At 39.1% G+C, this 26,756-nt stretch overlaps 3 protein-coding genes, 1 long non-coding RNA gene and 1 pseudogene across 9 annotated transcripts; 4 read left to right on the forward strand and 1 right to left on the reverse strand.

Annotated features, from left to right (window-relative positions):
* Nucleotides 1-483: 483 nt before the first annotated feature.
* Nucleotides 484-5,315, forward strand: LOC112182085 (trafficking protein particle complex subunit 1). 4 transcript variants are annotated; one of them, XM_024320525.2, is made up of 5 exons: nucleotides 484-755; nucleotides 853-967; nucleotides 1,219-1,337; nucleotides 2,037-2,097; nucleotides 4,901-5,315. In XM_024320525.2, the coding sequence occupies exons 1-4, from the start codon at nucleotides 532-534 to the stop codon at nucleotides 2,086-2,088; spliced, it is 510 nt and encodes a 169-aa protein (XP_024176293.1). In that variant the 5' UTR covers nucleotides 484-531; the 3' UTR covers nucleotides 2,089-2,097; nucleotides 4,901-5,315. The 4 variants fall into 4 exon arrangements, with proteins under 4 accessions (XP_024176293.1, XP_040368363.1, XP_024176304.1 ...); XM_040512429.1 differs by lacking the exon at nucleotides 4,901-5,315 and adding an exon at nucleotides 2,210-2,511; XM_024320536.2 differs by lacking the exon at nucleotides 4,901-5,315 and adding an exon at nucleotides 2,273-2,511.
* LOC112182075 lies at nucleotides 2,859-5,320 on the forward strand (annotated as a pseudogene).
* A 1,227-nt stretch (nucleotides 5,321-6,547) lies between these two features.
* On the forward strand, nucleotides 6,548-8,245 carry LOC112184328 (anthocyanidin 5,3-O-glucosyltransferase). The gene has a single exon (XM_024322589.2). The coding sequence runs from the start codon at nucleotides 6,611-6,613 to the stop codon at nucleotides 8,030-8,032; it is 1,422 nt and encodes a 473-aa protein (XP_024178357.1). The 5' UTR covers nucleotides 6,548-6,610; the 3' UTR covers nucleotides 8,033-8,245.
* A 2,979-nt stretch (nucleotides 8,246-11,224) lies between these two features.
* Nucleotides 11,225-13,479, reverse strand: LOC112182104 (ABC transporter G family member 4). Its single transcript, XM_024320546.2, has one exon. It carries the CDS (start codon nucleotides 13,377-13,379, stop codon nucleotides 11,415-11,417), a length of 1,965 nt encoding a protein of 654 aa, XP_024176314.1. The 5' UTR covers nucleotides 13,380-13,479; the 3' UTR covers nucleotides 11,225-11,414.
* Nucleotides 13,480-21,714: 8,235 nt separating this feature from the next.
* LOC112181907 lies at nucleotides 21,715-26,100 on the forward strand. 3 transcript variants are annotated; one of them, XR_005803570.1, is made up of 8 exons: nucleotides 21,724-22,178; nucleotides 22,317-22,476; nucleotides 22,880-23,010; nucleotides 23,443-23,546; nucleotides 23,768-23,830; nucleotides 24,592-24,764; nucleotides 25,440-25,603; nucleotides 25,719-26,100. It is a non-coding gene; the product is annotated as an uncharacterized LOC112181907 (long non-coding RNA). The 3 variants fall into 3 exon arrangements; XR_002929185.2 differs by having other exon boundaries at nucleotides 21,715-22,178; nucleotides 24,592-25,603; XR_005803569.1 differs by having other exon boundaries at nucleotides 21,715-22,178; nucleotides 22,880-23,005; nucleotides 24,592-25,603.
* The last annotated feature ends 656 nt before the right edge of the window (nucleotides 26,101-26,756 follow it).

Consider the following 26,756-nt stretch of genomic DNA (forward strand, 5'->3'; position numbering starts at 1 on the left):
TCTCACAGTAAATAAACAGCAAAAAGATATTTCATTGTCTTGCTTAGTTCTCTCCGAGCCAATGCAAGATGTCTAAACTGCTGCTTGAAACCTCCTCCGACGGGTATAAATTTTTTTTTGTAAACACATTAATATGAACCGTGTTTTGCCTACGGCTATATTTTACGGCCGTAGGTTTGGTTTGATATGGTAAAAAACTCATGAAGAAGAGGCACTCGAATATGTGTTTTACCATTTGTTCTTGATGAACAACCTCCATCTCAGTTATTGAAGCCCAGCCTTTCCAGAAGCCCAGTACATAACTACAGATAATAACGGACAAAGGCCCACAAATCCAACAGTAAATACTGAAATCAAGGTCTTAAACCAAAACGCGCGTTTTGGTTCTGAAAGAAACCCACATTTACATATAATAGTAAAGGCCCAAAAAGCCCATAACAAAATAGTGACTTTAACCAAAACAAGAAGCGGCTCTAGTGCTCTACATACCAAAGAGATCTCCGATCAGAATAGAGAGAGAGAGAGAGAGAGATGCAATTCTTCGGCGGAACAGAGATAAGCCCGTCGCTGCCAGCGGCGACGGCGTCGGGAAACAACGGGCACATGATGTACGTCTTCAACCGCAACGGCGTCTGCTTGCTCTACCGAGAATGGAACCGTCCTCTCCACACCCTCAACGCCCAACAAGATCACAAGCTCATGTTCGGCCTCCTCTTCTCCCTCAAGTCCTTGACCGCTAAGATGGACCCCACCGCGTATTGATCTCTCACTCTCTCGTCCATCGATCTTGTGCTATGAATTTCATTTCCTAATAATTTTGTTCTGAATTTTTTTTTTGTGTTTTTGGTGAAGCGTGGACAAAGGGAACCTAGGAGTGCCTCAATTGCCTGGTCAGGGCTGTTCGTTTCATAGCTTTCGGACCAATACCTACAAGCTTAGTTTCATGGAGAGCCCTTCTGGTATAAAGGTTAGCTCACTTTTTTCATCACTGATTGGCATTTAGATCCAGAAATCGGTTAGCTTACATCGAAAGGTTTTGTTTCCGGAGTAGATCATTTCAAGTTTTCGAGTAATTTGTTGTTACTTGCTTAGCTGATAGTGTGTGTACTCAAACTTGAATTTTGTTTTTAGGTTGCAAATTGGGGGGGATTGTACCTTTTCTTAGGTTGTATTTAGTGTTTTTGTTACAGTTATTATAGTTCTTACTCGGTTGTGCAGATTATATTGATTACGCATCCTAGGACTGGGGATTTGCGGGAGTCTTTGAAGTACATTTACAACTTGTATGTTGAGTATGTTGTGAAGAACCCACTCTATACTCCTGGAACTCCTATTAGGTGAGTGATTACGGTCGCATCAATGTGATCTAGTATTATTTAATCTTCAGAATGAAACTTACTTCCAATACTGTCATACATGATGTTTTATTTTAATCTTATTAAAGGAAATTAACCAGATGGTCAGTAAACTGTATTGCTACATGTTGCGTGCATTATAAGTTTATAACAGGACTGATTTTTTGAACAATTTCTTGTTCTGCATTGATTTTCTGCATACGCTAGCTCATCTGATACTTCTCCTTCTTCATAACCTGTTTATATCTTTATGCCTAAGGGATAAGGGGATCATGCAGACATGCTATTATAAATTGACTGTTCAGCAAATTTGAACCCGAACTCCAACTGAGATATGTCTTTATGAAAGTTTATAGTGTAATCATAGTAGTTGCACGCAGCTGATGAGGCTGACTCAAATAGCTCAATTTGTAGTCTTAGGTTAATCATTTTAATGTTTAGGGGAAAGCAACTATACAGGTCTATTTATGTAATTAACTGGTGGCTTAAGGCACCTCAATTCAATATATGATATAACTTGAACACACTTTTCTCTCTTCAGAAACCGTGAAGACTTCTGCCATTGTTTTTTTTTTTCTCTCTTTTTTTTTTTTTTTTTTTTTCTTCTGCTTGGTTTATGAAATCTCAATAATTTTATGGTCAAGTGAAAATCTTTAAAATTCAAGTGATTTTTCTTTGCAGGTGTGAGCTATTTAATACAACTCTTGACCAATATGTAAGGAGCATTTCCTAGAAGCTCAAGGTAACATTTGATCACCAGTGTTGCAGTATCTAGTTGCTTCACTACTTGCTTGTCCTTTTGTGAGAGTTTCTTTCTCTTTTCCCTTTCCTTTTTTTTTTTTTTTGTCTCTAAGAGGAGGGGAAAGAGCATGTCAAAGTATAACCTGTATGTAACTGCTTCATTTTGGCAACACCAGCCTTTTCCCGGCCTGAAGCAGATGGACATTTTGTTCTGGATCCAGTTTATAGAAAGTACCTATGTAGTGGAGTTTGCTTGCAGTTATTTTTCGAATTTCACAATGATAAATGCTCTAAACTTGTCGCCTTAGGTGTTCTATGGCATCATGTAATATCATATTTGTTTTTTTATTTTGTCTAGAGTGCATTTTTGAATTTCGCAGGACTTGCAAATGAATACTATTGATAAATTCTTCTAGTTTCTTGTTTTATCGTTATTTGCTATGTTTAATGCTCTTTGTACAATGACACCAACAATGTAGTATCTCTTCAGTCTTCACAGTAGTTTATCTGAGGAATCTTCTGGTAAATTTGTCGTCATGTAAACCCATTATTACTCTTTGAGTCTTTGTTGATTCCCATTTGTCGTCATATAATATACAGCTTAATATATTATAGCCACCATACTTGACCAAGTATACCATAGATCTTGTTTTTTTCTGTTACCTTTAACTCTTTAAGTGGTAGACTAGTAGTTGTCTAACCTATTAATCTGTTTTAACCAGCATCCCTCACCCTTATTTTATGGCCATACAGTCAAAAATCCGTGGACCCACGGCTTATAAGTTCCCATCAAAGTGAAAAGCAAAAGCAGAACGTGGACCCACGCGGCTTAATCTTTGATTGAGATAAATTCCATCAAAGGGAAAAGCAAAAGCAGAACGAGACTGTATTTATAAAGGAAAACAGAGACTTTAAGGAAACGCCATTTTCCATCACCACCAGCAAAGACAGAGCAGTCATGGAGGCGATTGTTTTATACCCATCACCACCTATTGGCCACTTGGTTTCCATGGTAGAGTTGGGCAAATTCATACTTACTTGCCATCCTTAGTGTAGTATCCACGTACTTATCACCACCCCACCTTACAGAGCCGATGACACCGCCCCATATATTGCCTCTGTCTCTGCCACTACTCCCTCCATCATCTTCCACCATCTCCCAACTATCTGTCTCCCTCCCTCCTCCACTTCCTCTCCCAACCATGAAACCCTAACCTTTGAGGTCCTTCGGCTCAACAACCCCAACGTCCACAAAGCCCTCCTTTCCATCTCCAACAACTTTAAAGTTCAAGCTTTTATCATGGACTTCTTCTGTGGTCTTGGGCTTTCTGTCGCTATTGATCTGAATATCCCAGGATATTTTTTCTTCACATCTGGTGCAGGATGCCTAGCTTCCTTTCTTACGCTCCCTGCTATTCACAAAAACACTGACAAGAGCCTCAAAGACCTTAACACCCTTCTCTCTATTCCAGGAGTACCACCAATACCTTCCTCTGATATGCCAAAACCAGTTTTGGTACGTAATGACAAGGCCTATGAGTGCTTCCTAGAAAACTCAACACAATTTCTCAAATCAGCTGGGATTATCGTGAACACGTTTGAATCACTCGAATCTAGGGCCATCAGAGCAATATCAGATGGACTATGCTTGCCTGAAGATGTTCCCACACCACCCATCTTTTGCATAGGTCCGTTAATCTTTGCTCACAATCAAAGAGGTGGTGGTAATGATGATGTGTCTGAGTGTTTGACATGGCTGGACTCACAGCCAAGTGGCAGTGTAGTAGCTTAGGATTGTTTACAAAGGAGCAGTTGGGGGAAATAGCTGCGGGGTTAGAGAGGAGTGACCAAAGGTTCTTGTGGGTTGTCCGTAATCCACCTTCTCATAATCAAAGCGTTGCTATTGCAGGTCAAGTGGATCCGGATTTGGATTATTTGCTTCCAGATGGTTTTTTGGATAGAACTAAGGATAGGGGTCTTATAGTGAAGTCATGGGCGCCACAAGTGGCAGTGCTGAATCATGATTCTCTAGGTGGGTTTGTGAGTCACTGTGGGTGGAACTCGGTGTTGGAGGCAGTGTGTGCTGGGGTGCCAATTGTGTCTTGGCCACTCTATGCTGAGCAGAGATTTAATAGGGTTATTTTGGTGGAGGAAATAAAGATTGCTTTACCAATGAACGAGTCACTAGACGGTTTTGTAAATGCAACAGAGGTGGAGAAGCGAGTTAGAGAGTTGATGGACTCGGAGAAAGGAGAGTCAATCAGGAAGAGGACCAAGGCCTTGAAGAGTGAAGCAAATGCTGCTCTGAGTGAAGCCGGGACATCTTGGATTGCATTAACTAAACTGGTCGAATCGTGGAATCAAGGCTGAGTCAAGTATATCCAACCAGGTCTTTGAGGTTAAACTGTAATTGACATGAGTGATAAATAAAATTTATGAAAACTGGGATGGTGTTTTTTGAAAATCTACTGCTTAATGAAACTCCAGAAGTTTGAGGCGACCATAGTGTTTCAATGTCTAGAGGACTGCAAGTCTATTTTTGTGTGGGTCTCTTTAATCAGTTTTTAGGCACCTCAATACTCGGTGATACCCAACTCTGATTTCATATTACCAGAACAAACTATTTGCTCTGCAACACTAACCAAACGATGAGTACATTTTCTGCCTTTTTGTTTTCTTTCATTTTGTCTCTGTAACTGTTTTCAAGTAATTTCAGTACAGGATTTAACTTTATCTCTGTCTGTTTTATCCTTCATAAGGTTTCACATAAATAAGAACTTTTTAAATCCTAATATTGTTTGCAGGTGTGAGCTATTTAATACAACTCTTGACCAGTATGTAAGGAGCATCCCCTCCTTTCAAAAAAAAAAAAAGGAGCATTCCCTAGTAGCTCGAGCTATGTGTACTACTGCTTCATGTTGGCCACGGACCTGAACTGTACGGCCTCTTTTTGCATCATTCACCTTACCCTGGCCTGTAGCAGATGATCATTTTGGTTGAGATGCAGGTTACTGAAATTACTTGTGGAGCCTGCAACTTCATTTTAAATATTCTACAGATAGGAATGCTACTATTTTCACCCATGTGGACTTGGGTGATTAGTGTGATTATGTGATTTTCTATTTGTTTACGATAAATGGTTTTGGTATAATCTAGAAATATGATCGTTTGTTTATATCATTGGAATATATGAAACTACTTTGGCGGGGTTTCATAGAACAAAAGCTGCAATTTTTTCTTGTATTTTCCCCAATATTTTGCTGCTACGCTTGACCTTTTTTACTGCTTTTATGAAACGACACCCGATATAAGAAGCTGGGAAGTTATTACTTAGTAGCTTTGGCCAAAAGCAAACCAGATGAATGTCGATAGCTTTAACTCATTTGCTTGGACTTTCTTATGACGAGTTGGTGTTATTGTTACAGCACTGCTTCAATTAGTCTGCCTGAGACTCTTACAATTTCTCGATCAATTTTACTGATGTTATGCTTGTTGTACCGCAGTTGTCTTATCTTTGTAGAAGCTGCGGAATTGCAATGATAGATACTGTGTTTGTGAGTAATCTTTGTACAAATTTACTTTCATTTATACCCCATTATTTCTTGGTCCTGCTACTGCAGTCCCATCGCAATAGTGCCCTTGGTCAACATGAATGAATGGTGGTTACCCCCCCCCCTTCCCGGCGAGTAGATAGGTATCCATCACCCATCAAAGGCGACATGGGTCGTGCAAGGCCCTCCTAGCTATATAACTAGTCTATTTAGTCTGGTCGTGGTTATTACCTTGATGGAGATAGATTCCATCAACTAAATGAAAAGGAATGCCAAATGACTATAAAACCCTCCTAAGCTTTCAATATAAGGTGGGTTTTCCATCACAATCAGCAGTTCATGACTTGTCCAAACTCATTGAGTTGTCGAGTCGAGATTGAGTTGATTCCAAAGTTTTGAGTTGTATTAAGTAATGAAGAAAATATTTAGAAAACTATGGATGAAAATGTAAAAAGAAAAGTTGTTTGTAGCATGTCTCATCAAATAAGCTAGTCTAATGATTCAGTTCAATACTCCAGAGTGCTATAGATAACTCTAAAATTTTGGATGTTGGATGTTTGAGTTTGTATAAGACGTGTACTTTCAAAGTTTTTTTTTTTGGGTCTGAACCTTACCAACCTTGGCTCAACTCCCATCTTCATTTTCCACTCGAGGGAAGTGCTTGATTGATGATGGAAGTGCTTCATTTTCCTTTTTACATTTATTGCCCAAAATACTATCAACTTCATAAGTTGAACGGAATGCGGATGGAAGTTTAGTTGGCATTCAAGAATGTTGCGGAAAAAAGTTGAATGGAATGTGAATGAAAATTTGGTTGGTATTGAACGGTGAGCTACAAGGTCAGCAGGTCTTTAATGCGCTATTTATTTGAGAAGCACTGTAGTTCCTATATATTTCAATGAAGATGTACAAGAAAATCCATCATATATAGATCCAGTTTTACAGCAATTGATTGGTCTAAAAATGGGTGGTGATGCTATAGTTTTGTATCCGTATCCAGGACTAGGCCACCTAATTTCCATGGTAGAGCTTGGCAAACTCTTACTCACTCACCACCCTTCTTTCTCCATCACAATCCTCGCCTCAACCGCGCCAACCACCATTGCAGCCACCGCCAAACTGGTCGCCAGCTCCAATGATCAGTTGACAAACTACATCAAAGCCGTCTCTGCCGACAACCCTGCCATCAACTTCCACCATCTCCCAACCATTTCTTCTCTTCCAGAACACATCGAGAAGCTCAACCTCCCTTTCGAATATGCACGTCTCCAAATCCCCAACATCCTCCAAGTCCTCCAAACCCTTAAGTCAAGCCTCAAAGCCCTTATCCTCGACATGTTTTGCGACGCATTGTTCGACGTCGCGAAAGACCTCAACATCCCTACATTCTACTTCTACACCTCCGCAGGAAGGAGTCTTGCTGTCTTACTCAACATCCCCACCTTCCATCGCACAACCAACAGTCTGTCTGATTTTGGCGACGTCCAGATTTCCATTTCGGGCATGCCGCCGATTCCTGTTTCGGCAATGCCCAAGCTGTTGTTTGACCGCTCTACTAATTTCTACAAGAGCTTCCTTTCGACTTCAACTCACATGGCAAAGTCCAATGGAATCATTCTCAACACGTTTGATCTGCTGGAAGAGAGAGCCCTCAAAGCGTTGAGGGCTGGACTGTGCTTGCCGAACCAACCTACACCTCCGATCTTCACCGTCGGACCGTTGATCTCAGGGAAGAGTGGAGATAATGATGAGCATGAGAGCTTGAAGTGGCTAAACAACCAGCCCAAAGACAGCGTTGTGTTTCTATGTTTCGGAAGCATGGGAGTGTTTTCTATCAAACAGTTGGAGGCCATGGCTTTAGGTTTAGAGAAAAGTGGCCAGAGGTTTTTGTGGGTGGTACGTAATCCACCTATAGAAGAGTTACCGGTAGAGGAGCCAAGTTTGGAGGAAATATTGCCAAAGGGTTTTGTGGAAAGAACAAAGGATAGGGGACTTGTGGTGAGGAAGTGGGCGCCTCAGGTGGAGGTACTCAGTCATGACTCGGTGGGCGGGTTCGTGACTCACTGTGGGTGGAACTCGGTTTTGGAAGCAGTGTGTAATGGGGTGCCGATGGTTGCGTGGCCTTTGTACGCCGAGCAAAAGCTGGGCAGGGTGTTTCTTGTGGAGGAGATGAAGGTGGCTGTGGGGGTGAAAGAGTCCGAAACCGGGTTTGTGAGTGCGGACGAGTTGGAGAAGCGAGTGAGGGAGTTGATGGACTCCAAGAGTGGGGATGAAATAAGAGGGAGGGTTTTGGAGTTTAGAACTGGTGGCGTGAAGGCCAAGGAAGAAGGCGGGTCTTCTGTTGCTTCCTTGGCCAAGTTGGCTCAGCTGTGGAAGCAAAAATGAAATTCGTTGTGATCAACTCAATCGAATGATCGAGCATGTAATAAAGTACCTATCCACAAGTACTTTGACCATTACTATTAAGGTTCCCTATGTTATATGGTATAAGAATATTAGGGCTTCTTATGCAGTAAGTGAAATCGTGTTTTGTCATGGATGGCATGTTTGTGTCACATAAATAAATGTTTTAATATTGGTGTTGGGATATTTTCAAAAGAGAATTACGTGATTAATGCTTCTGGTTTTGACATCCAACGTTGTCCCTAATCTTTGTCTAGGACATTTGGAAGAGATCTCAATAGTTTAAAATCCAGGAAAATGTATATGTGAGCCCAATGGATTGAAGCCCGTATAGAACAGCCATCATATTTAGATTTTTTTTATTGTTAATAGGGTGAAACCTTGTGGTGTTCGACACTTTTTTCTTGAAAATTCCTGCGACTAAATTTTTTCATACGTTAAGCAAGATTTATAAAAGAGGTGTGTAAAGCCTTAACTTGTGGAATACCGGAATGTGGAATAATTTTTGGGTGTGGCTATTGCCACCCTACAATACCAAGGGCGTAGCTACATGGACATCAGAAGGGTCAATTGACCCTGCTCACCATCTTGATGAACTCCATTTTGCCTGAAGTGTTTGCTTTTATGTAAGAAAAATATGAGCTACTTGACTCAATTTGCCCCTTCTAAAGTAACAAAATACTGAAATAGTTACTATTAACTAGCTTATGACACCTTATTCTTGCAAACAAATGTGTTTCTTTTTGTATATCTATTCCTCTCCTTGATTTGTTTTTCTCATCCTTATGTAAATATTTCTTTTTGTTTTTTGTCATCATAGGAAAATAGTTTGGAGATAAAAAAAACTGTATTAGGTGATTATTTGTAGATTAGGAAAGAGTATTTTAAATCGAGTCGGTTATTATTTTTATTTTTTTTCACTTAATCGACTAGCTATGTAAGTTTGACCCCTCTTAACTACATTTTTGGCTACGCCACTGTACAATACACCCTACAATTTTATTAGTTCACTCTACAAATATTTAAATTATTGAAAAACTATATTACACAACTGTAAAATGACTAAAAAGTACACTAATTTTCTAAAATACAAATCTATAGGGAAAACAAAATACACAACTAATTAATTACATACAAAGACTACTTAATTTCTCATTGGATAACATCAATCTTCAACTTAATATTACTATTTTTTTAAAGACTTGTTGCCTCCTCAGCATTAATTCGTTATTCAGTTCACAAAATTATTAGTGTTAATTTCATCAAAATCTTTGCAATACCCTTTGTGAACACTGAAAATATAAATTTAAAATACAAAAAAAAAAAATCAATCCCTTCTTCATTGCTCATAGTTGTTAACTTGCTAATATTTTGACATGGATTGAAAAAGACGAACATTGAAATTGAAAAAAAAAATGGAAGTAAATCAGATTATGATTTCATTAGGAAACTTTAATATATTTTAGTTTTTTTTATTGGTATAAATTAAATGAGAGATTTTCGTTTATTTATTTATTTATTTAGATATGTCATATAAGGATATTTCTGGAAACATAAATGGGTTAGATAAGTAAATTTAATAATCAAAATTAATATGTTGGGTGTAATGAGCATGTAGGATGAACAAAGAAAATGGTAGGGTGGCAATAGTCGCACCCTAATTTTTTTTAGTATTTTCTCATTTTTTTGATTCTGAAAAATCGTAGAAAAAATTCGGGATAAGATTTTTGAGTTCTGTTAGTTTACAAAATGTTTAAAAAATTACTTTTGCAAACAGTACATTTTTGGTAAAAAAAAATTTTACGATTTTGACAAAAATTCCTGTGTTACAACCCACATTTTTTTAGTGAAAATGGCCATTTGGAAAAAAATTCAGAAAAAATAATTTTCAGTGGGAAGAAAGTTCCAAGCTCATTTTCACGGGATTAGGTCATCTTTTTCGATGCTCACGCCAAAATTCACCCCAAAACAGTCTGCTATGTATTAGCTTATTTTGGCTAGTTGCAACCGACAACCCTGGCTTTATAAGTTTATATTCCTCTCCAGATAAATTAACAGTCATCAATTCATGCAGCAAATAGTATTTGACAATCACTTGACTTTGTTCATATGCATGCTATGAACTTTATTGGACTTACAAATTCACTTCTTCAGGAGATGAGAGAAAAAGGCTGGGATAATTTGGTAAGAGACTAAGAGATGTGGAATCTTCATGTACTCATAGAGTGAGATTTAGTTAGTTTATGCTCTTGTATTATATTGCATTGCACGTTTATTTTATTGTTAAGCTTGTTCTTTAATTTTGTATATGCATTTGAGGGGTAAGGCTCATTATGTTCCCTCCTGACTAGTGTATATTTTTTTTCAATTAATAAAATTCTCTCACACCGTCGAGATTCTCTACCATTTAAAAATTTCTTTTATTAAGAAGTTCAAACCCCACCCAGCTTGTAATCCGGAATCCGCCCCTAGTATTTGTTTGCATGCATGGAAGGTTGACATGAAGAACTTCGAGAGTTGAGTTGACAGAGGAGTAGCAGTCACGGGTCGTCAAGAAACAGGTGAGAACCCGTGAAGATGGTGCTGAATCTGATTCAAGTGGATTCTGCAACAAAACAAACTCTTGCTGTTTCCTGCATTTTAACTTGTTCTAACTTCAATCACCACCCGACAAGCCTTTAAAAGTTAAAACTGTACGTGAATAATAACAATAGTATAGTATAAAGGCTCCATCATCAACACCAAGAACCTTGGATTTTTCTTTCTCTCTCTATCTCTCTCTCGCATCATTTTGCTAAAGCGACCCGTGACAGAAACAAAGAAGTTGGGCCATTTAGCTCTCTGGAATAGTTCTATCCACACCTCAATGGTTCTGTATATATCGCACTCAATGAGTTCGGCATGCACCCTCGATCGATCAGATGAACTTTTTGCATGTGATGTGAAATTTAGGGCCCAAGTATTTCACATTGTGCTGACATTGATAGGTTTAATTATATATTTGCCAACATTATCTAAGTTTAGGTTGAAGATTGGTGAATTAGAAGATCAAATTCTGGCTTTAAAGGAAGATATGGACATGCAAAAACAAGTATGAATAAATAGTGACGTATTTGATATACAATGGCTATACATATATGTATGTTCTTGATCAAACTTTTCGGACTGAACATCTGTATTTCATTTGGTATTTATTAACATTAAAGAAACATAAGTAAGGACTGAAACATAAGCCAAACAGAGCTCGATGTGATACTCTTTTGGCCATTTACAGATCCATAAGTAAGGACTGAAATATAATCAAGATTATAAAAAAATTGAACATCCATGCAACTTACAAGATATGTATTATTACAATTCAGTACTATTTCTTTGATCTTGAAACTCTTCTGACCAAAACCATCAAACATAGCACACGGTAGGCAACGAAGAATCCAATCAAGATGTAAATGTTGGTCCACCTCTGCCCTTCATGGAGCCCTCTCTTCTGCAGCACATCGCCTCCGGTCACCATGCATGTACTACTCTCTGTACTATTCTTGCTCCGATCATCGGAGTACCATATCATACACCTCGACACAAGGCAGCCATACTCATTGATCAAAAGCGCATCAAGAGCATACTTGTACATACTAAAGAAATGCATAAACAACCAATACTTGGGCATGTTATCCTTAGAAATAAAGTAGCCGGAAAACAGAAAGAAACCGCCGAGACTAATCGTCACCAGCGAAGTCCCGGCAATGTAGTTCGGAGCAAGGGAACTCAAGAACAAAACAAACGAGTTGGCCATCAACACAATGATCCATATCACCAGCACAAAGTAAGCAAAAGCTTGCCAACTAGCGCAAAGACCCACCAAGAAGTAGACAGAAACCGAGTATATGATCGCAATCGCAAGCAAGTAGGGCAAGAAAACTAGGGTATTGGCGATCAGATATGACGAAAGCCTGTAAATCCCACCGGAAGTTTCTCTAAGAACAATAGGTCTTTCGTTGATGAAGATTGGAAGTGTTTCAGTTGTGGAGGAAAGAAGGAAAGTGAGAGTGAAAGCGAAAAGACCGAACCTCTTCTCGATTCCTTGCTTGTCAAACCCGATGTTTATGTAAATGGTGCCCAAAACCAAACCCACAAGTAAGGCCTCCAAGGTGTTTGTTAAGAGTAGCTGCCTAGTTCTGTATATGATTTTCCAAAAGCGATTGTAAAGCGTCAAAATCTCGTGGATTCTAGAGCTTTTGTAACGGACCATTTGTCGAGCTCCATCACCATCATCAAAATTTGGAGAAGAAATTAATGGAGGTATAGTGGTGGATGGGATAGGTTTAGGGACTGTGAGGCGGTTTAGAATTTCCATGGTGTATTCCAAGGCGTTGAGCTGTGGAGGGACAGTGAAGCCATTTGAGAGGAGAAACTCTTCCAGAGAAGAAAGCGTTCCGTGATGGACGACTTCACCTTTCGACAGCAACAGGATCCTATCAATGGTGGAGAGGATCTTGAAGCTAGGTTGGTGGATTGATAGAACCACCGTGCGGTGACGGGAGGTGCAGATGGACTTGAGGGTCTGCATGACGTTGAAAGCGGAGGTGCTGTCGAGGCCGGAGGTGGGCTCGTCAAGAAGTAGGACCGCTGGGTCATGGAGAAGGCTGAGGCCGATGGAAACGCGGCGACGTTCACCGCCGGATAGGCCGTGGCCGAGCCGCGTGTTGGTCAAGTGCGTAAGCCTGAGCTCGGAGAGAAGAGAGGAGACGATGGTGGCAATGTTGGACTTGTTAGGGCTAGGGATGAGAAGGCACGCGGCGAAGGCGAAGGTCTCGAAAACTGTGAGGAGGGGGAGGCAAGCATCATGTTGAGGGACGTAGGCAGAGAGTTTTCGGAAGGATGAAGGGTTGAGGGGGGAGGAGTTGAGGAGGAGGACGCCGCTAGTGGGGGAGGTTCGGGCTGCTAGGATGTCGAGGAGGGTGGACTTTCCGGCCCCGCTAGGGCCAACAACCGCAAGGATTTGGGAGGGGTAGGCGGTAAGGGTGACATCGCGGAGGATGTAGGTGGGGGAAGAAAGGGAGGTGCATGGCTTGAAGAGGAAGTTAAGTGGAGCAAAGGTGGTGGTTGCGGTGGTGGATTTGGTGTATGAGATTGAGGAGGCTGTTAGTTCATAGGTTTTGGATGGAGGTAGGGTTGGTGTGTCTTCCATGGAGTTGAGGCTGTTTAGGAGGTGGGGTTGGATGAAGTGTGGAGCTTTGGACTTGAAGGAGTGAAAAGAGCTGAGAGATATGCATGAAGTAGCAGCGGCGGTACTGGGATGGATATGTGGTGATGACTGTGATTTCTCCATTAGTAGTACACTAGTACTTGGAATTTGGAAATGTGAGAATTAAACTTTTGGGGAATATTCATGCATGTAATCAGTGCTAATGATCAATGCAAACAGGGAATTAGCTTTATGCAACAAGAATCAGCTAGTATTTAAAGGAATGTGACCAAAAATTAAAAAGGCCTAGCTATTTGACTTTGCTCTAAGTAATATTCTTCTTAATATGCTCCTTAACATGTGAATTTCTTAATTGATCGAGGTAATTGTTTGTTTGCCTCTAATTTTGGTCTTGTTAATATTTGCAAAGTATGTCTCTTCTTAATAAATCACAAGTGTTAATTAAACACAGATTGAAAACGAAATTTGAAATTGGATCAAAACTCATAACCAAACTAGTAATATAATATTGTAGAATAAATGGAACTTTATTCTTTCCAAAAAAATAAATGGAACTTTATTTATGTCAATTAAGTAGTGCTATATATTGATCTTCAGCTCCAAAAATCATCGGAATATCTTGTACTTATCAACGATTCATGATCTGTTTTAAGATCTAGTATCCACTTGGCCAATAGAAAAAGATCACACGTTAATGTACTTGAACTCATCAAACGGCGGGTATTTTCCAGCTCAATATATAAAGTAAATGACAAAGAAGAAGTTCACAAGTAGTTGTGGAAATAGACGGAGTTGGCAAGTTTGCAAATAGGCCAATCTGTTGAGTGCGTGAAGAAGCATGTGAACTAAAATCCATATATCTTGGTACATCATATATTTTATGCTGCATAAAATAAGCAAGAACAAAAAATACGATTGAAAATGGAGGGAAAGTGATGCTTAAGATAATAGAAGAGGGTCAGTAATATATCATCATTTGCTTACTTTCTATATTGTCACGAGCTTGCTACTGTTGTCTCTCTGTCATATGCTTTTGTCTTAGAGTTGTTTTGGTCTTTGATAAAAGCATATATATTAGATCTGATCGACTACCGCTTTCGCTTGACGACATGCATTGCTAGTGTAGCTGCACATCCGTGATATTCCTAGCTTAATTACCTATAGGCTGTGTTTATTACCATGGATTAGAAATCCAATCCTAATCAGACTTGACTAGATTGGATTGGAGATGTCTTGCATATTTCCAATACCACGTTTGGTAGGCATATATTTATGGCTGATTGGATAAGCCAAAACAGCCATGTTAGTCTGGAAGGAGATCTCCAACCATTTCCTCTCACTCGATCAAAAGCTCCTAAATCGGAGGCCATCAAGCGCAAAATCCAAACCCTAGAGCACAAGATCAAGGAGAGCCTCGACGAGCTCGAGTAGCGAGAGAACACCATCAACCAGAGCGTCGAGCTCCTGCTCGTCAAGGTAGAGGAGACCAAGAAGGCCGCGCTGAAGGTCCTCAAGAGAGCCCGCTCTGACGACTTGTATGGCAAGGTGGATAATAGCGAGGGATTGTTGATGGAGATGAAGTCGCTGTGCTTGAAGATGGATTCGGGGATAGTCGCAGAGAAAGAGATCAATGAGCTTTTTTAGTTTTGGCGTTGTCGAGGATGGGTCGAAACGAAGTTGGATTTAATTTAATGACACCATTTCAATTGGATTCGTAATCCATGTCATATAAGATTTAAATTTTCCAGCCCACCCATGTCCGGGCCTCCAAACATGATTTTTTTTGTCATATCCATCCCTTATATCTGGGGAAACAAACGTGGCCAGAGTCCTACTGTCCTAGCGCGCTACATACATACATACATGATAACCCGTATATACATATACATATATTATATACATACTATGAGAACGATAGCCTATATCCCATAGATGACGATACATAACCTAGACAATCTAGTTTTCAGAACTGAGAATATGCTATGTGCATAAAACTAACGAAGTTGTATGGTGGCGGAAACAGGAGTTTGTTACTACAACAATGCGATGAGGAAGAAAACTATACAATGGATGGGAACATGATCATGTATGTCACTATGTTGTATGGCATCTTTTAGTTTATGAAATATCTCTTATATATTGAGTACATCACGTACTTTGTCAAATAAATTATTTTTATTTTATTTTTTAATAACAACATTAAGGCTGAAAATCGCACTGAAAACATCAATGTGTTGAACTGAAATTAATCACAAATACTTTGAACTAATTAAGAGTACCAATAGTGTTTTATTTTCAGTCTAAATATACGTTGGAAAGTGAAAATAGTTATTACATAAACTTTACATGCCAACTAAATCCCTGTATATGTGACAGAAAAAATGGCCAACACGACCAACTCAAGCCCATCAATACTAACCCAAAGAACAAAACTGACGATGATTTTCCCCGGGCACTACACTTGATGAGCTCTTGGTTTTTCAATGCTTTGATCCATATATATATTACTGATGAAACATTACCGAGTTCCAAAAGAATATTAGAAAAATAAATAAAGCCTGCACCAAATCTATACAAATTACTGAAAAAGGACTCTCAAGAGATGAAACTATGAAAACCACCTTCTTAACTGGCCCTTCTCCCTCCTCCCTGCATTTACGGCATTGACAACATAGTACCGTAGAATTGAGACCTCCATCTTCGACAGGATAGCCAAAAGCACAGTTTCCGAAGACGAAGATGAAGGCAGACACTCTACTTAAAAAAACTCAACAAACCAACCAACTTCTCTGCCTGAAAGTTCGGTACATACACCGCGAAGATCAACTCTATTATCTTCTCCACTTGAAATCCGTTACCAATATCATCAGGGCCGGCCTTGAGGGTTGCAGGCTGAGGTGGCCGTCTTAGGCCATTGGTTATCGGGGGCCTCGGAGGATGGATTCAGTTATGTACCTTTGTATATATGTACCTTTGGTACATAACAATTGGTGATTCATTGCTCACATATTTAGTAAAAGCCCTCACACATTGAGATTAATAGTTTCTTCTCTCTCTTCTTTCTTTTTCTCTTTTCCTGTTTTTCTTTTTCCTATTTTTAATTTACTGTTTTATCAATTATTTATTAAAGTTTATAGTATTAGAGTTTTAATTAATCAAGGGCAATTGCAGTATTATTGAAAATTTAACCTTAAGCCTTATTGGCTTAATTAATACTGATATATATATATATATATGTATGAATGATATCTCTAAAGTCTGATCCTTATGACCTATATAATTATATGAATCAATATTGTACATGACTTAAGTTTACATTTTGTATATGATTTAGGACTTGGTATCATTTATGGGACGAGCTAAGTTTGATTCCTATAAATACAGACATAGGGTTTAGGGTTTTGCAACTCACCCCATCAGTGAGTTTAGCATCAAAGATTGATAAGAGGAGAAGATTCACAATGTCACATCAAAGTTTTTGTTCTGGGTAAGGAACTGGGTTTGGTTTAGCTCTCGCAGAGGATTAGAGTGAGAAATTTAGAAAAATAACCTATTTTGGGCATTCAAAATGACTTATAACCTTATTTTTCAAAATAGTTGAAAACTGACCAAATTAAGAGACATAATGTCTTTCTCACGCCTTATTAATTCTATCTTATCTGCTAGCCAACTAATCTCCCCATCGGATCCGCCTTCTCTAAAGTGAGGAGGGTGTGAATTTACTTCAATTTCATAAAATCTAGACTTTTTGTCTAATCTAACGGTTCTAATAAATAACACATCACTCTTGCATTAATTTTTGATTTTTTGTCTAACTCCCAGCTAACTTGCCATTAACTCTAAAATATATATATATATTTTTTTAAAGTTGGGGATTTCTCCTATGCATCTAGTTCCTTCTTTGTACATGCTTCCTTTCTATTTCTCTTTGTTTCCATGGTTGCGCCCTAATCATGGAATGACTTCTTGCACTTGTGTTAATCAATAAATGGTCTTGTTATTTCTATTTCTCCCCAAAATGTACCACTACTACAAAAAGTTAATCACACAACGGAACAGAAATTGTCTGTTGTGTGTTTAAATGAACTCTATTGTACAACGGTATTAGTAATGTTCTGTTGTGTGAATGTCAACAAGGTGATAACTTTTTTCTCAAAACTACATTGCACAACACAATTAAGTATGGGCTAAATACAAATTACTTCCTTGTGGTTTAGGTCCAAAATCAATTCAGTCCTTGAACTTATAATTTCATCAAAAACAGTCATGCACTTTCAATTTTGATCTAATAGGTCCAATTTGTTAGGTTTTCGACAACTGAGTTATTTAACTTGTTAATGTGGCTAATATATAGCCTATGTTTTATGATGTGGTGTGGAGGTGGTCTGCATAGTCAATTTAGGAGTGAGTCCTACTATTAAAAATAAATAGTTTTTCAACAAATAATCTAACTATAACTTGAACCCATAATAGAATATTAACGAATTTGACCTATTAGATCAAAATTGAAAGTGCAGGGTGTTTTTGATGAAATTAGAAGTCCAGAGACTGAATTGATTTTAGATCTAAAACACAGGGTACTAACTAGTATTTAGCCCATTAAGTATTGTCCTTTGTCTGAGTCTTAAAAAATTTAGCGGTAGATTTTCCTCCACTTTGGAGTCTTGGTTGCCTCTTGAAATCTAAAATTTGAGCTACTAGGTACAATGGTGATTGAGATTTCCGTTGTGTGATTTAAAACTGGGCACCAAATTTTTAGAAAGCTTGCTTGAATGTCTTCCACTAGGTAAACCTAGTGCAAGCTTTAGAAATTGGACAACAGAAGTTATGCTTTTTTGTTGTGTGAAGTGAGAATATAGGCTAGGGTTGGGGTCGGGCCGGGCCCGAAAATTAGTGAGACCGAGACCGAACCCGAAACTGTCGGTTTGGGCTTTTTGTAAACTGAAAACCGACAAAAACCGAACCCATTCTGGCCGGTTCATTTTTCGGGCTTTTCGGGCCCAAAATTGAGTTTCCCATCTCTTAGTCCAGTAATATGCAAAATATCACAAAATTCAGTAGGAGGCGAGGTTTGAACCCCCGACCTCCTACACGAAAGACTTACTCCCAACCACTGGAGCAGGAGACTCTCTTGATATTATATGTGCAAAATTTATATTTATTCCATCCTTGGAAACTTTTCTTGGTGGTGGAGACAACTTTTGTCCTTTCTTTTCCTTTCTTTTCTTTTCTTTTTCTCCTTTGCACCCGGTCCTTTCTCTTATTCTTGGTAGCTGTAGCAGCTTTTCTTTTCTTTAATGCTTGGGAAAATGGGAAGTGAGGCAGCAACAACGTGGAGACAGAGATGAGGTGTGGTACTATAGAATAAGCTTTTAGTAAAAAAGTTGATAGGTGTGGAAATAAAAACAGACTGGGCATGGCTTTGCCTAAATACCAGAGAGAGTGAATCTAAGATATAAACTATCATGTCTGTTCCCATTTGAAACGAAAATCTGACCCCTCCTCTCTTCTTCTTCTTCTTCTTCTTCTTCTTCTTCTTCTTGCAGATCGGGTTTCGATGTGGGCAAAACGGCGAGCCATCTCCTTTTCAGCTTCAATACTCCTCGTTGTGGCGATGAGCTAGGGAGCTGCTTTAGGCCGATTTGTAACGAGTTAGTGATTTGCAGTGGATGGGTTGCTAAATATGCAGGTCCAGTCGACGATCCGGGGTAGCTTCTTTGAGCGGGAGGAGGAGGATTCTAGAAATCCAAGAGGTAGGCTTTGGTCTATGGAGGTTTAGGAGTAGGAGGAGGAGGAGGAGGAGCTGGCTTGGGAGGAGAGTGAGAGAGGCTGAGATGGTTTCGTTGAGATGGAGGAGAAATCGGGTCGGGTCGGGCTTTCGGTCTCTAAATATTTGAAGCCCGAGACTGAACCGAAAATATACATTCGGGTCGGGCTTTGCACCGAACTGAGAATTTCCATACTAAAACCGAACCGAATCGGGCTTTTTTGCTCAGTCTGGGTCGGGTCTTCGGTCTTTCGGGTCCGGACGCCCACCCTTAATATAGGCGGCAACGTTTTGAGCCAAAATGCTGTAGGCAGCATGTTTCCCTCCATGTTTTCACATTTTAATTTTTTGTAGTGCACTCATACGACAGTTTGATGAGGTTTTTGTTGTGTGAGTAAGTTTGAGAAATTTTTGCCAGGTTTAATTGCCACATAGTTTCCAAAAGGGGCAAAAAAATAAACAAAGAAAGAAAACAAATTAAACCTAGCTAGCCTTCGACCCTCTCTCGACACTCTCTCAGATTAAACCTAGCCTCTCGTCCTCTCGACACTCTCTCTCCATTTCCCGGCTTCTGACTCCAAGCTGCTCTTCCCGCTACTCAGCTGCATCGCGTCGTCGGCGACTCCACTTGTAACATCCCATATCTCAATTTACCCGTTTACTAGTCATTTGGACAGTAAACGACACCTACTTTCACTTTTTACTTTGTCTCGATACATTCAGCGGCCTAAAAATTGACTTTTGTTTGGGTCAAAATTTGAGAAAATGTTCTTCATGAAAGTCGTAGAGGACGTTAAACCGAGCGCGTGCATATGTGGTATGTAAAAATTGGAGCTCGTATGCTAAAGTTATAAGTGAAAATGTAAAAGTTACTGTTCACGGTAACTTTCTATAAATGTAGAAAGTTACTGTGGTGAGTTGCCATTTTTGGAAACCTACCCAGTTTTCTCTCTCTTCTTCCCCGATCCTTTTCTCCTCTTCGGTCCGATTCTTCCTCCTCCGGCCGACCCACGACGGAATCCGGGCACCGGCAAGCTCGCCTCTTCCTCCTAGTCACATCTGTGGTGGTGTTTTGCAGTGATTTGGCTGGAGGAGTTTGATTTTGAGCCGTGAAGTTCACTATAGCTGATCGGAACTTTCGTCTATTTTCAGCGATTCCGGCTATCGCTAGCCGCCAAACCGGTGTCGAAGGTTCGGTTTTTGCCAAGGATCATTTTGCCCCTAGCCTTGAGCCACGATTTGCAGTGTGGAGGTCGAATAGACGATTTCAAATCCTAGGGTTCTTGGGTTTTTCTGGAAAAACTTCACCAGCCAATTTCGATCACTTACAGGTAAAATTGGAACTTGTTGTAGTTGTGAAAAATGATTGGACTGTTGAGTAGGTGCTGCTACCAAAGTTGGTGGCCATCGGGGCTGGTAGCGGTGGCGGCGGCGCTGCCACTGCTATTATGGGCGGCGGTTGTAGCGTGTAGGGCAGTGTTTTGATTCTAGTTTTTAACCCATTAAATTTAAATCATATAAATGTTGTAGAGCTTTGTATGTCAAGTTTGGTGAATTTTGGAGGAGTTTGGAATTGTTTGTGATTTTCCGAAGTTTAGAGTTTTGTGATTGAATTGTGAGAAATCCGGCCGTCGGATTTCCCTAGTTTTCGTTGTGGAATATGTAAATCAAGGAATTGGTGTTATGGGTGTGATTTGGGTTGAATCCGAGAAGTAATGGAGATAGAGATTTTCGGGTTTCGTTTAGGTTTGTAATTATTTATTCGAATTGTCGTTTATGGAAGTGTACTTGTGTACAAGACGATATATCGAGCTACCGCTTGACGAAGGAACTCGTTTGCATGGTCGCCAACCAGTACTGTGAGTGGACGTTTGATTTTAAATATTGATGCAGGCATTTATTTCTCTAAAGTAATGCTTTATTTAATTATCATCTTTTATATTTTGAGCATATGATGATTTGCTATCAGTAGTGATTTTGGTTTTCGGATTTGATTGGGTTTTGAGATTTATGAAATTTTATAAAGTGATTTCGGGAATGAATTGTTTTCAGATTTTAAATGGAATTTTTGTCGAGGAAACGATTGATCTAATTATTCTTTTAGCGTGTGGGACACGCTGTTGATTTATGTGACTTTTTACGAAAATTTTCGGGCACGGTTGGGAATCGTACCAGTGTTTTTTATTTATTCGGGGGACTTATGGGGAAGCCTTATAGATTTACTGGATTTGAATGGTTTTTACCCACCATACCTCGGTCGTCATTTAATTCTCCTCCTCACGTGGGTGTAGTCGAGCCTTATTAGTACTCCTTCCCACTTACTATGTGTTTGCAGGTTAGTCGAGCGGAGTATGGGATGCTCCAGAGTGTGGGACACTCCGACCCGAGCCTGGGAGGCTCCCTTCTTTCGTATGGTGATACTGCTTTCTCATATCTTATCGTTGCTTGACTAGCGGGGTAGTCCGATTTTCACTGTAGCCAGCGGGGCTAGTTTTATCTTATTGAGAAACGAGATTTCGGTTTTACGATATATTTTTTTAATGTTGTGACTAGCGAGACTAGTCGGTTTATCGTTTTGAAATTCTTGGATTTAAAGCTAAATGTGTTTTGTTATTGTTGCATGCATCAGATTTTTAAGAGAATAAATGTGGAAAACAGGAAAAGTATGAAATCCTTTTTCTTTTAAATTTTTTATTTTTGTCCACTCATGCTAACGTTTTTCGTCTACTTTCCCCTATGCCTTTTTGTTTCTAATGCCCAGTTTGCAGGCGTTATTAGTTGAGATCTGGCGTACATGGTTCGAGGCATAATTGACGAATAACTTCCGCACTTCTTCTTTTGGCTCTGATCTATTGTGGGTTAATGTTTTGGGTAGTCCACTTTAGGGGTGACTAGACTAATTCTCGGTAGAGTTATCTCTAAGGTGGACCCCACAGAGTCACCTCGGATTTCAGGGTGAAATCCTGGGGCGGGTCCTGTCACCACTCGCACTCAAACCCTCACTGCCATAAGCGGCCACCCAACGAAACCTTGGCGCAGAAGAATTGTAAATCGATTCGCTGCCGCAGCGCCACCTCCAAGGCCCAAATATACTCTGATGTCTACGTCATCCACCCCAAGGAGTACTAGGACTATGAGACCATTGTCCAATGGGGGTCAGTCAATCATTTTCTCATTTTCTCCTCTCTTATTTGTTTGGAGTGTGTAAAAGTTGTTGAATTTAGAGAAGATTTGTTTTGATTTTTCAACTGCAATGGAATACATATCGATGCTTTGAATTCTGATGGTTGCAGGGAGCCAGATGAACAGTGAGGCAAAAATCTGTGAAGGGTCAATGGGTTGAGCTCGGCTTCCACCTCCTCAACCCCTGCATCGGTCAATGGGTCGCTGGAATCCTCACCACGACTTCACTGAATCCAATCCCTCGATGTCAAAATCGAGACCAAAACCAAGGTCCTCCTCTTCTTCTTCGTCTTCTTCATTACCAAGCTTTTGTATTTTTTCTTTATGAATTGTGCAAGATTAGGGTTTTTGTGAAAGGTTTTGTAGTGGTTGAATGTGTGGATTGTTGAATTAGGATTTGTGAAAATTTGGTAGCATAATGTGTTTGTGCTATTACAAATTAGGTTTTGAATTTTTATTTTTGTTGCTGCAGTTTTGAGCAGTAGAGCTGAGAAGTAGCAATTTTATAGATTAGAAGTCTATTTTTGGTCTGGTATTTTAACTAATTATTTCCAATAATTTCTTCCATTTGTTATGATTCTGTGTGATCTGAATTGAAGCAATTGTTCGCGTTCTGTCAGCTTTGCTTGCTTGAATTGGGTGTTGTACATTAATCAGTTTCTTTCTGGTGCAGGATACTCAACTTGTGTACAAGCATTTAAGGTAAGGTATTAGTGTATACACAAGGATAAACAACGTGGTTAAAGAATTGGATTGGCGGGTTCTGCTACGCCTCATTGATCAGTGGGCTGGCGTTAAGGTAAGGTATGCCTTAATTGATTCCTGCTTCGTTTTCTAGTTGTCTTTTGAGCTTTGTTTATACTACATATATGCTAAAATAACAAGCAACATACTTGTTCTATAGGCCTAGAAACATTGTACTAATGATATATCATGCATGACTTGAATGATTTTGAACATTATCTTTTATTTCTACCTTCTTGGTTGTGAATTTTTGGAGATCTAAGACTTGGTTGATTTTTTATTGCTGTTGGGCTGTTGAGGAAGTAGAAAAGTTCATCAATAACTGAAGATACTTAACTTAGCTGTGTCAATTTAGCATTACAAGAACTTAAACATCAACATATGCCCATTATTTTTGGACTGCTTTTGATTTTTCTATTTCCTTTATTAGTTTTCTTTGCTGAATTAACTTAGGGTTTGAATCGATTTAGTCTATTTGTTCTATTGTTTCAGGCGATTTGCTTTGTTTGTACCTGGCTGATCTCAAAGAATGCATACACAAGGATAATTTACTCTGCGGTTAAAGAATTGGATTGTTGGGCTGGCATTAAAGTAAGGTATGAATCAAAGAGTATTGCTATGTGGTTATTGGATTTGTTCTGCTAGTTTCTAAATCGACTGGTACGAACCAATGATTACAGTTATTGCTGGCTTTTTGAAGAATAAAGTATGAACATTAGCTAGTCCATAACCTTAGGATGCAGACCAAAGAAGGAAGACTTTGCTTCGTATATTTTATCCTCCTCAAATTGTATTGAAAAGATTGGTGGTGTTTCAGGTTCCTCAATTGGTCACACTTAACACTCAGACTCTGGTCTTTCTCTTCCTCTCAAGCTCAGCAGTAAGACCAACTCTAACTTGCTTGTATCAACTTTTGAATGGTTATTTTCATGTCAAAATCTGAATTTACCTTGGAAAGTTCCATCTTAACCACTTGTTTGAACTTAGTACCTAAAATCTGGTCTGAACAAATGGTTATTTTCATTTGTAAACTTGCATAGAGATTTATAATGTCAGAGTTGATCTTCCTTTATTGAAAGTTTTGAGCTTGAATGCTAGAATGTGTGAGTTTCCAGTTTAAATTTGTATGGTTGGTACAAGCAAAAGGCTTTTCATTAGTACATTTGAGTTTTATTGTAACTGTAATTAGTAATCACGACTATGAGAGAATGTGGAATCTGTGAACTAAATGCTTATCTAATGGAGTGAAATTTGCAAACTTGTTAAGAGTTTACATGTTCAGTTCTTGTTTAGAAACAAATTTTTAACTTGATGCATGTTTAATGGAGAAATCATAGATATAGACAAACATGAAATATATTTAATTTTAAGCAATTGGATACATAGTGGTGCATTCACTTTGAGGAGCAGTAGCAGCTCTTATACGAGAGTTTGTTTGACATTTCATAAAGCTATGAACTAACCCCCCCCCCCCCCCCCCCTCCCCCTTTTGTCCTTCCTTTCCTTTGTGGCCCTTAAAATTGTGTATTTAATTTCTATTTATCAGTGTATTTCACTTGTTTTTTTTTTAAATATTCCTTGGACTCTAGAGTTTGAATCTCAAATTATGGAAATAACTATTTGAATCTTGGCTTGTTGTAGGAATTGCTCATTCGAGAACTTTCATTTCATCAGCTGAATGCCAATTTACTCTGGCCGAGGACATTTACAATTGCAGAATGGTTAGTTCAAAATAAGCCATTCTATTGAGCTGGGCAGGTATTTCTCAAAGCTTTCACATCCATCTGTTAGTGGAATCATCTACTCATGGCCAGGTATTTGTTAGTGTCTCATTTTTTGTTTCATTTTCTTCTTCCAAAATCAATTTGAGTTAGTCATAGAGATCTGAGCAAAATGCGAGCCCTTGGGAGTCCCACTATCAGCTTCAGAGCAAACACTGGCTGCAATCATTTGCTTAAAGTGCTTCAGATCTTTCTCTTTTCTTCCACTTACTGTTTTCTTCCACTTACTGTTTTCTGGTGAATTGCAATTTAAGTTTGCTGCTCTTTTGTATACTTATGATGACATTTTAACTCATAAGAAAGGCGTAGTGTTACATGCAATTTAACTATTAGTTACATGCAGTTGCTCTTTTTTCCCTATTCTCATTAGCCTTGCTTTTAAGGTTGAGCATGAAAGGCGTAGTGTTACTCTTCTTCATTTTTATGCTATATATTGCGTAGAAGAAAATTTGTTTGGAAGCAACTTTGGCCTAGATGATATACAGGTTCTCAGAAGTAGTTGTTGGTTTTGAGTTGAACAAAGTAACAATTGTGAAAATGGTGCAAAAGTTAAGGGATTATGCAAGAAATCTAGTGGAGATATAAGCAAGAGAAGATGTTGGGAAAGTTCTAATCCACATGAAGGATCGGAAACAAACTTTTCCTTAAATTTTCTTGTCTTTTTTCCTGGTGATTAATATTGCTTATGTCTTTGTTAACATTTTTCAGGCTTTCAACAATCTTCAATTATGACAGTGATTCAATGTCTAGGGTATGGACTGGGAAGGAAGACATTAGAACCATAACCAAGGATGCTCGCTTTGCGGTAATGATCCAAAACTCGAGAAGCAACATAAATGAGTTGGAGTGGAGTCTTAGAGCTCGAGAAGCAAGTACTATGGATTACCTTCTTTTCACCCTCTATCTTTGTGTTCTCTCTGATTGGTTCTTTTTTTTTTATAGCACATACTGATTTGCTAACCCATTTGATTGTCCAACGACTTGCAGGGTTATTCCTAGTCTTTTTTCATATGACACAAGGACTATGCCGATATATGACAGTGAAGACTGGGAAGGAAGGCTTTAGAATCATAACCAAGGATGCCCGCTCTGGTGTAATGCCTAAAGCTCAAGAAGCAACATAAATGAGTTGGAGTGGGATTTTAGAGCTCCATAAGCAAGTACTATGGATTACCTCCTTTCAGCATGTGAGCTACCAAGTTTGATTCATGGGTCTAGCTAGCAGCTAGGAATAGCTAGGGATGCTTTTGATTCATGTGTAGGTAGCAGCTAGGAATGCGTTCTTTTTTGATATATTATCTAGTAACTTGAATGTTTGGATGTTTGAAAAATGATACTTGAATGATATGGATTAGAGTGTGATTTTATATGATAATATGGAGCATTATTTTTGGATAGATATTCTAGGTATGAATTACATAATGAACAAACAGCAGCTCAAAAATAATGTTGTGAGAACCATTCTCAGACAACAAACCTTATATTGCTCACACAATGTTTGATACAAAGAATTTGTTGTGTGAATTAACAATCTACAACAAAAGAAATTAAATTCTGTTGTATGAAATTCATAACACACAACAGAAATAAAATCATCTCTGTTGTCCGAGTGAATCAACAAACAAGTGAGATAATTTCACTTCAGTTGTGTGTTACTGACCTCAGACAACAAAGAATGAGTTATAGTGTGTTATGAAACTCAAACAACAAAGAATGAGTTATACATGTTGTGTGTTATGTGTACATACATGTACATTTGCAAGCATAATTAGCTATAATGAGCCACGCTCATTGTACCGCCAAAGGTACTAATTCCAACTAAAGGAATGACATGCAGACGCACCGCCAGGCGGGCTACAACCTCAGCGTTGGACCATCCCCAGATCGCCGGCGACGCGCCGCCACGCGCCACGCCAAGATAGCGTCAGAAGCTTCTGAAACTGAGAACTGAAGCATATCAGTCCCACATCGAAAACAAAGACAAGATCAGTCTCTTCCTCACCTATAAAAGGTTCTCTCCTCTCT

The sequence above is a fragment of the Rosa chinensis genome, chromosome 1 (assembly GCF_002994745.2).
Source record: "Rosa chinensis cultivar Old Blush chromosome 1, RchiOBHm-V2, whole genome shotgun sequence".
In the NCBI taxonomy this organism is placed as follows: Eukaryota; Viridiplantae; Streptophyta; class Magnoliopsida; order Rosales; family Rosaceae; genus Rosa; species Rosa chinensis.

What these genes read in the sequence shown, in the direction of transcription:
- LOC112182085 (XM_024320525.2), top strand. Translation starts at nt 532, where the DNA reads ATGCAATTCTTCGGCGGAACAGAGATAAGCCCGTCGCTGCCAGCGGCG. An exon ending in GCTAAGATGGACCCCACCGC is followed by an intron (nt 756 to 852) that starts GTATTGATCTCT and finishes TTTTTGGTGAAG; the next exon opens with CGTGGACAAAGGGAACCTAG. An exon ending in AGAGCCCTTCTGGTATAAAG is followed by an intron (nt 968 to 1,218) that starts GTTAGCTCACTT and finishes TCGGTTGTGCAG; the next exon opens with ATTATATTGATTACGCATCC.
- LOC112184328 (XM_024322589.2), top strand. Translation starts at nt 6,611, where the DNA reads ATGGGTGGTGATGCTATAGTTTTGTATCCGTATCCAGGACTAGGCCAC.
- LOC112182104 (XM_024320546.2), bottom strand. Translation starts at nt 13,379, where the DNA reads ATGGAGAAATCACAGTCATCACCACATATCCATCCCAGTACCGCCGCT.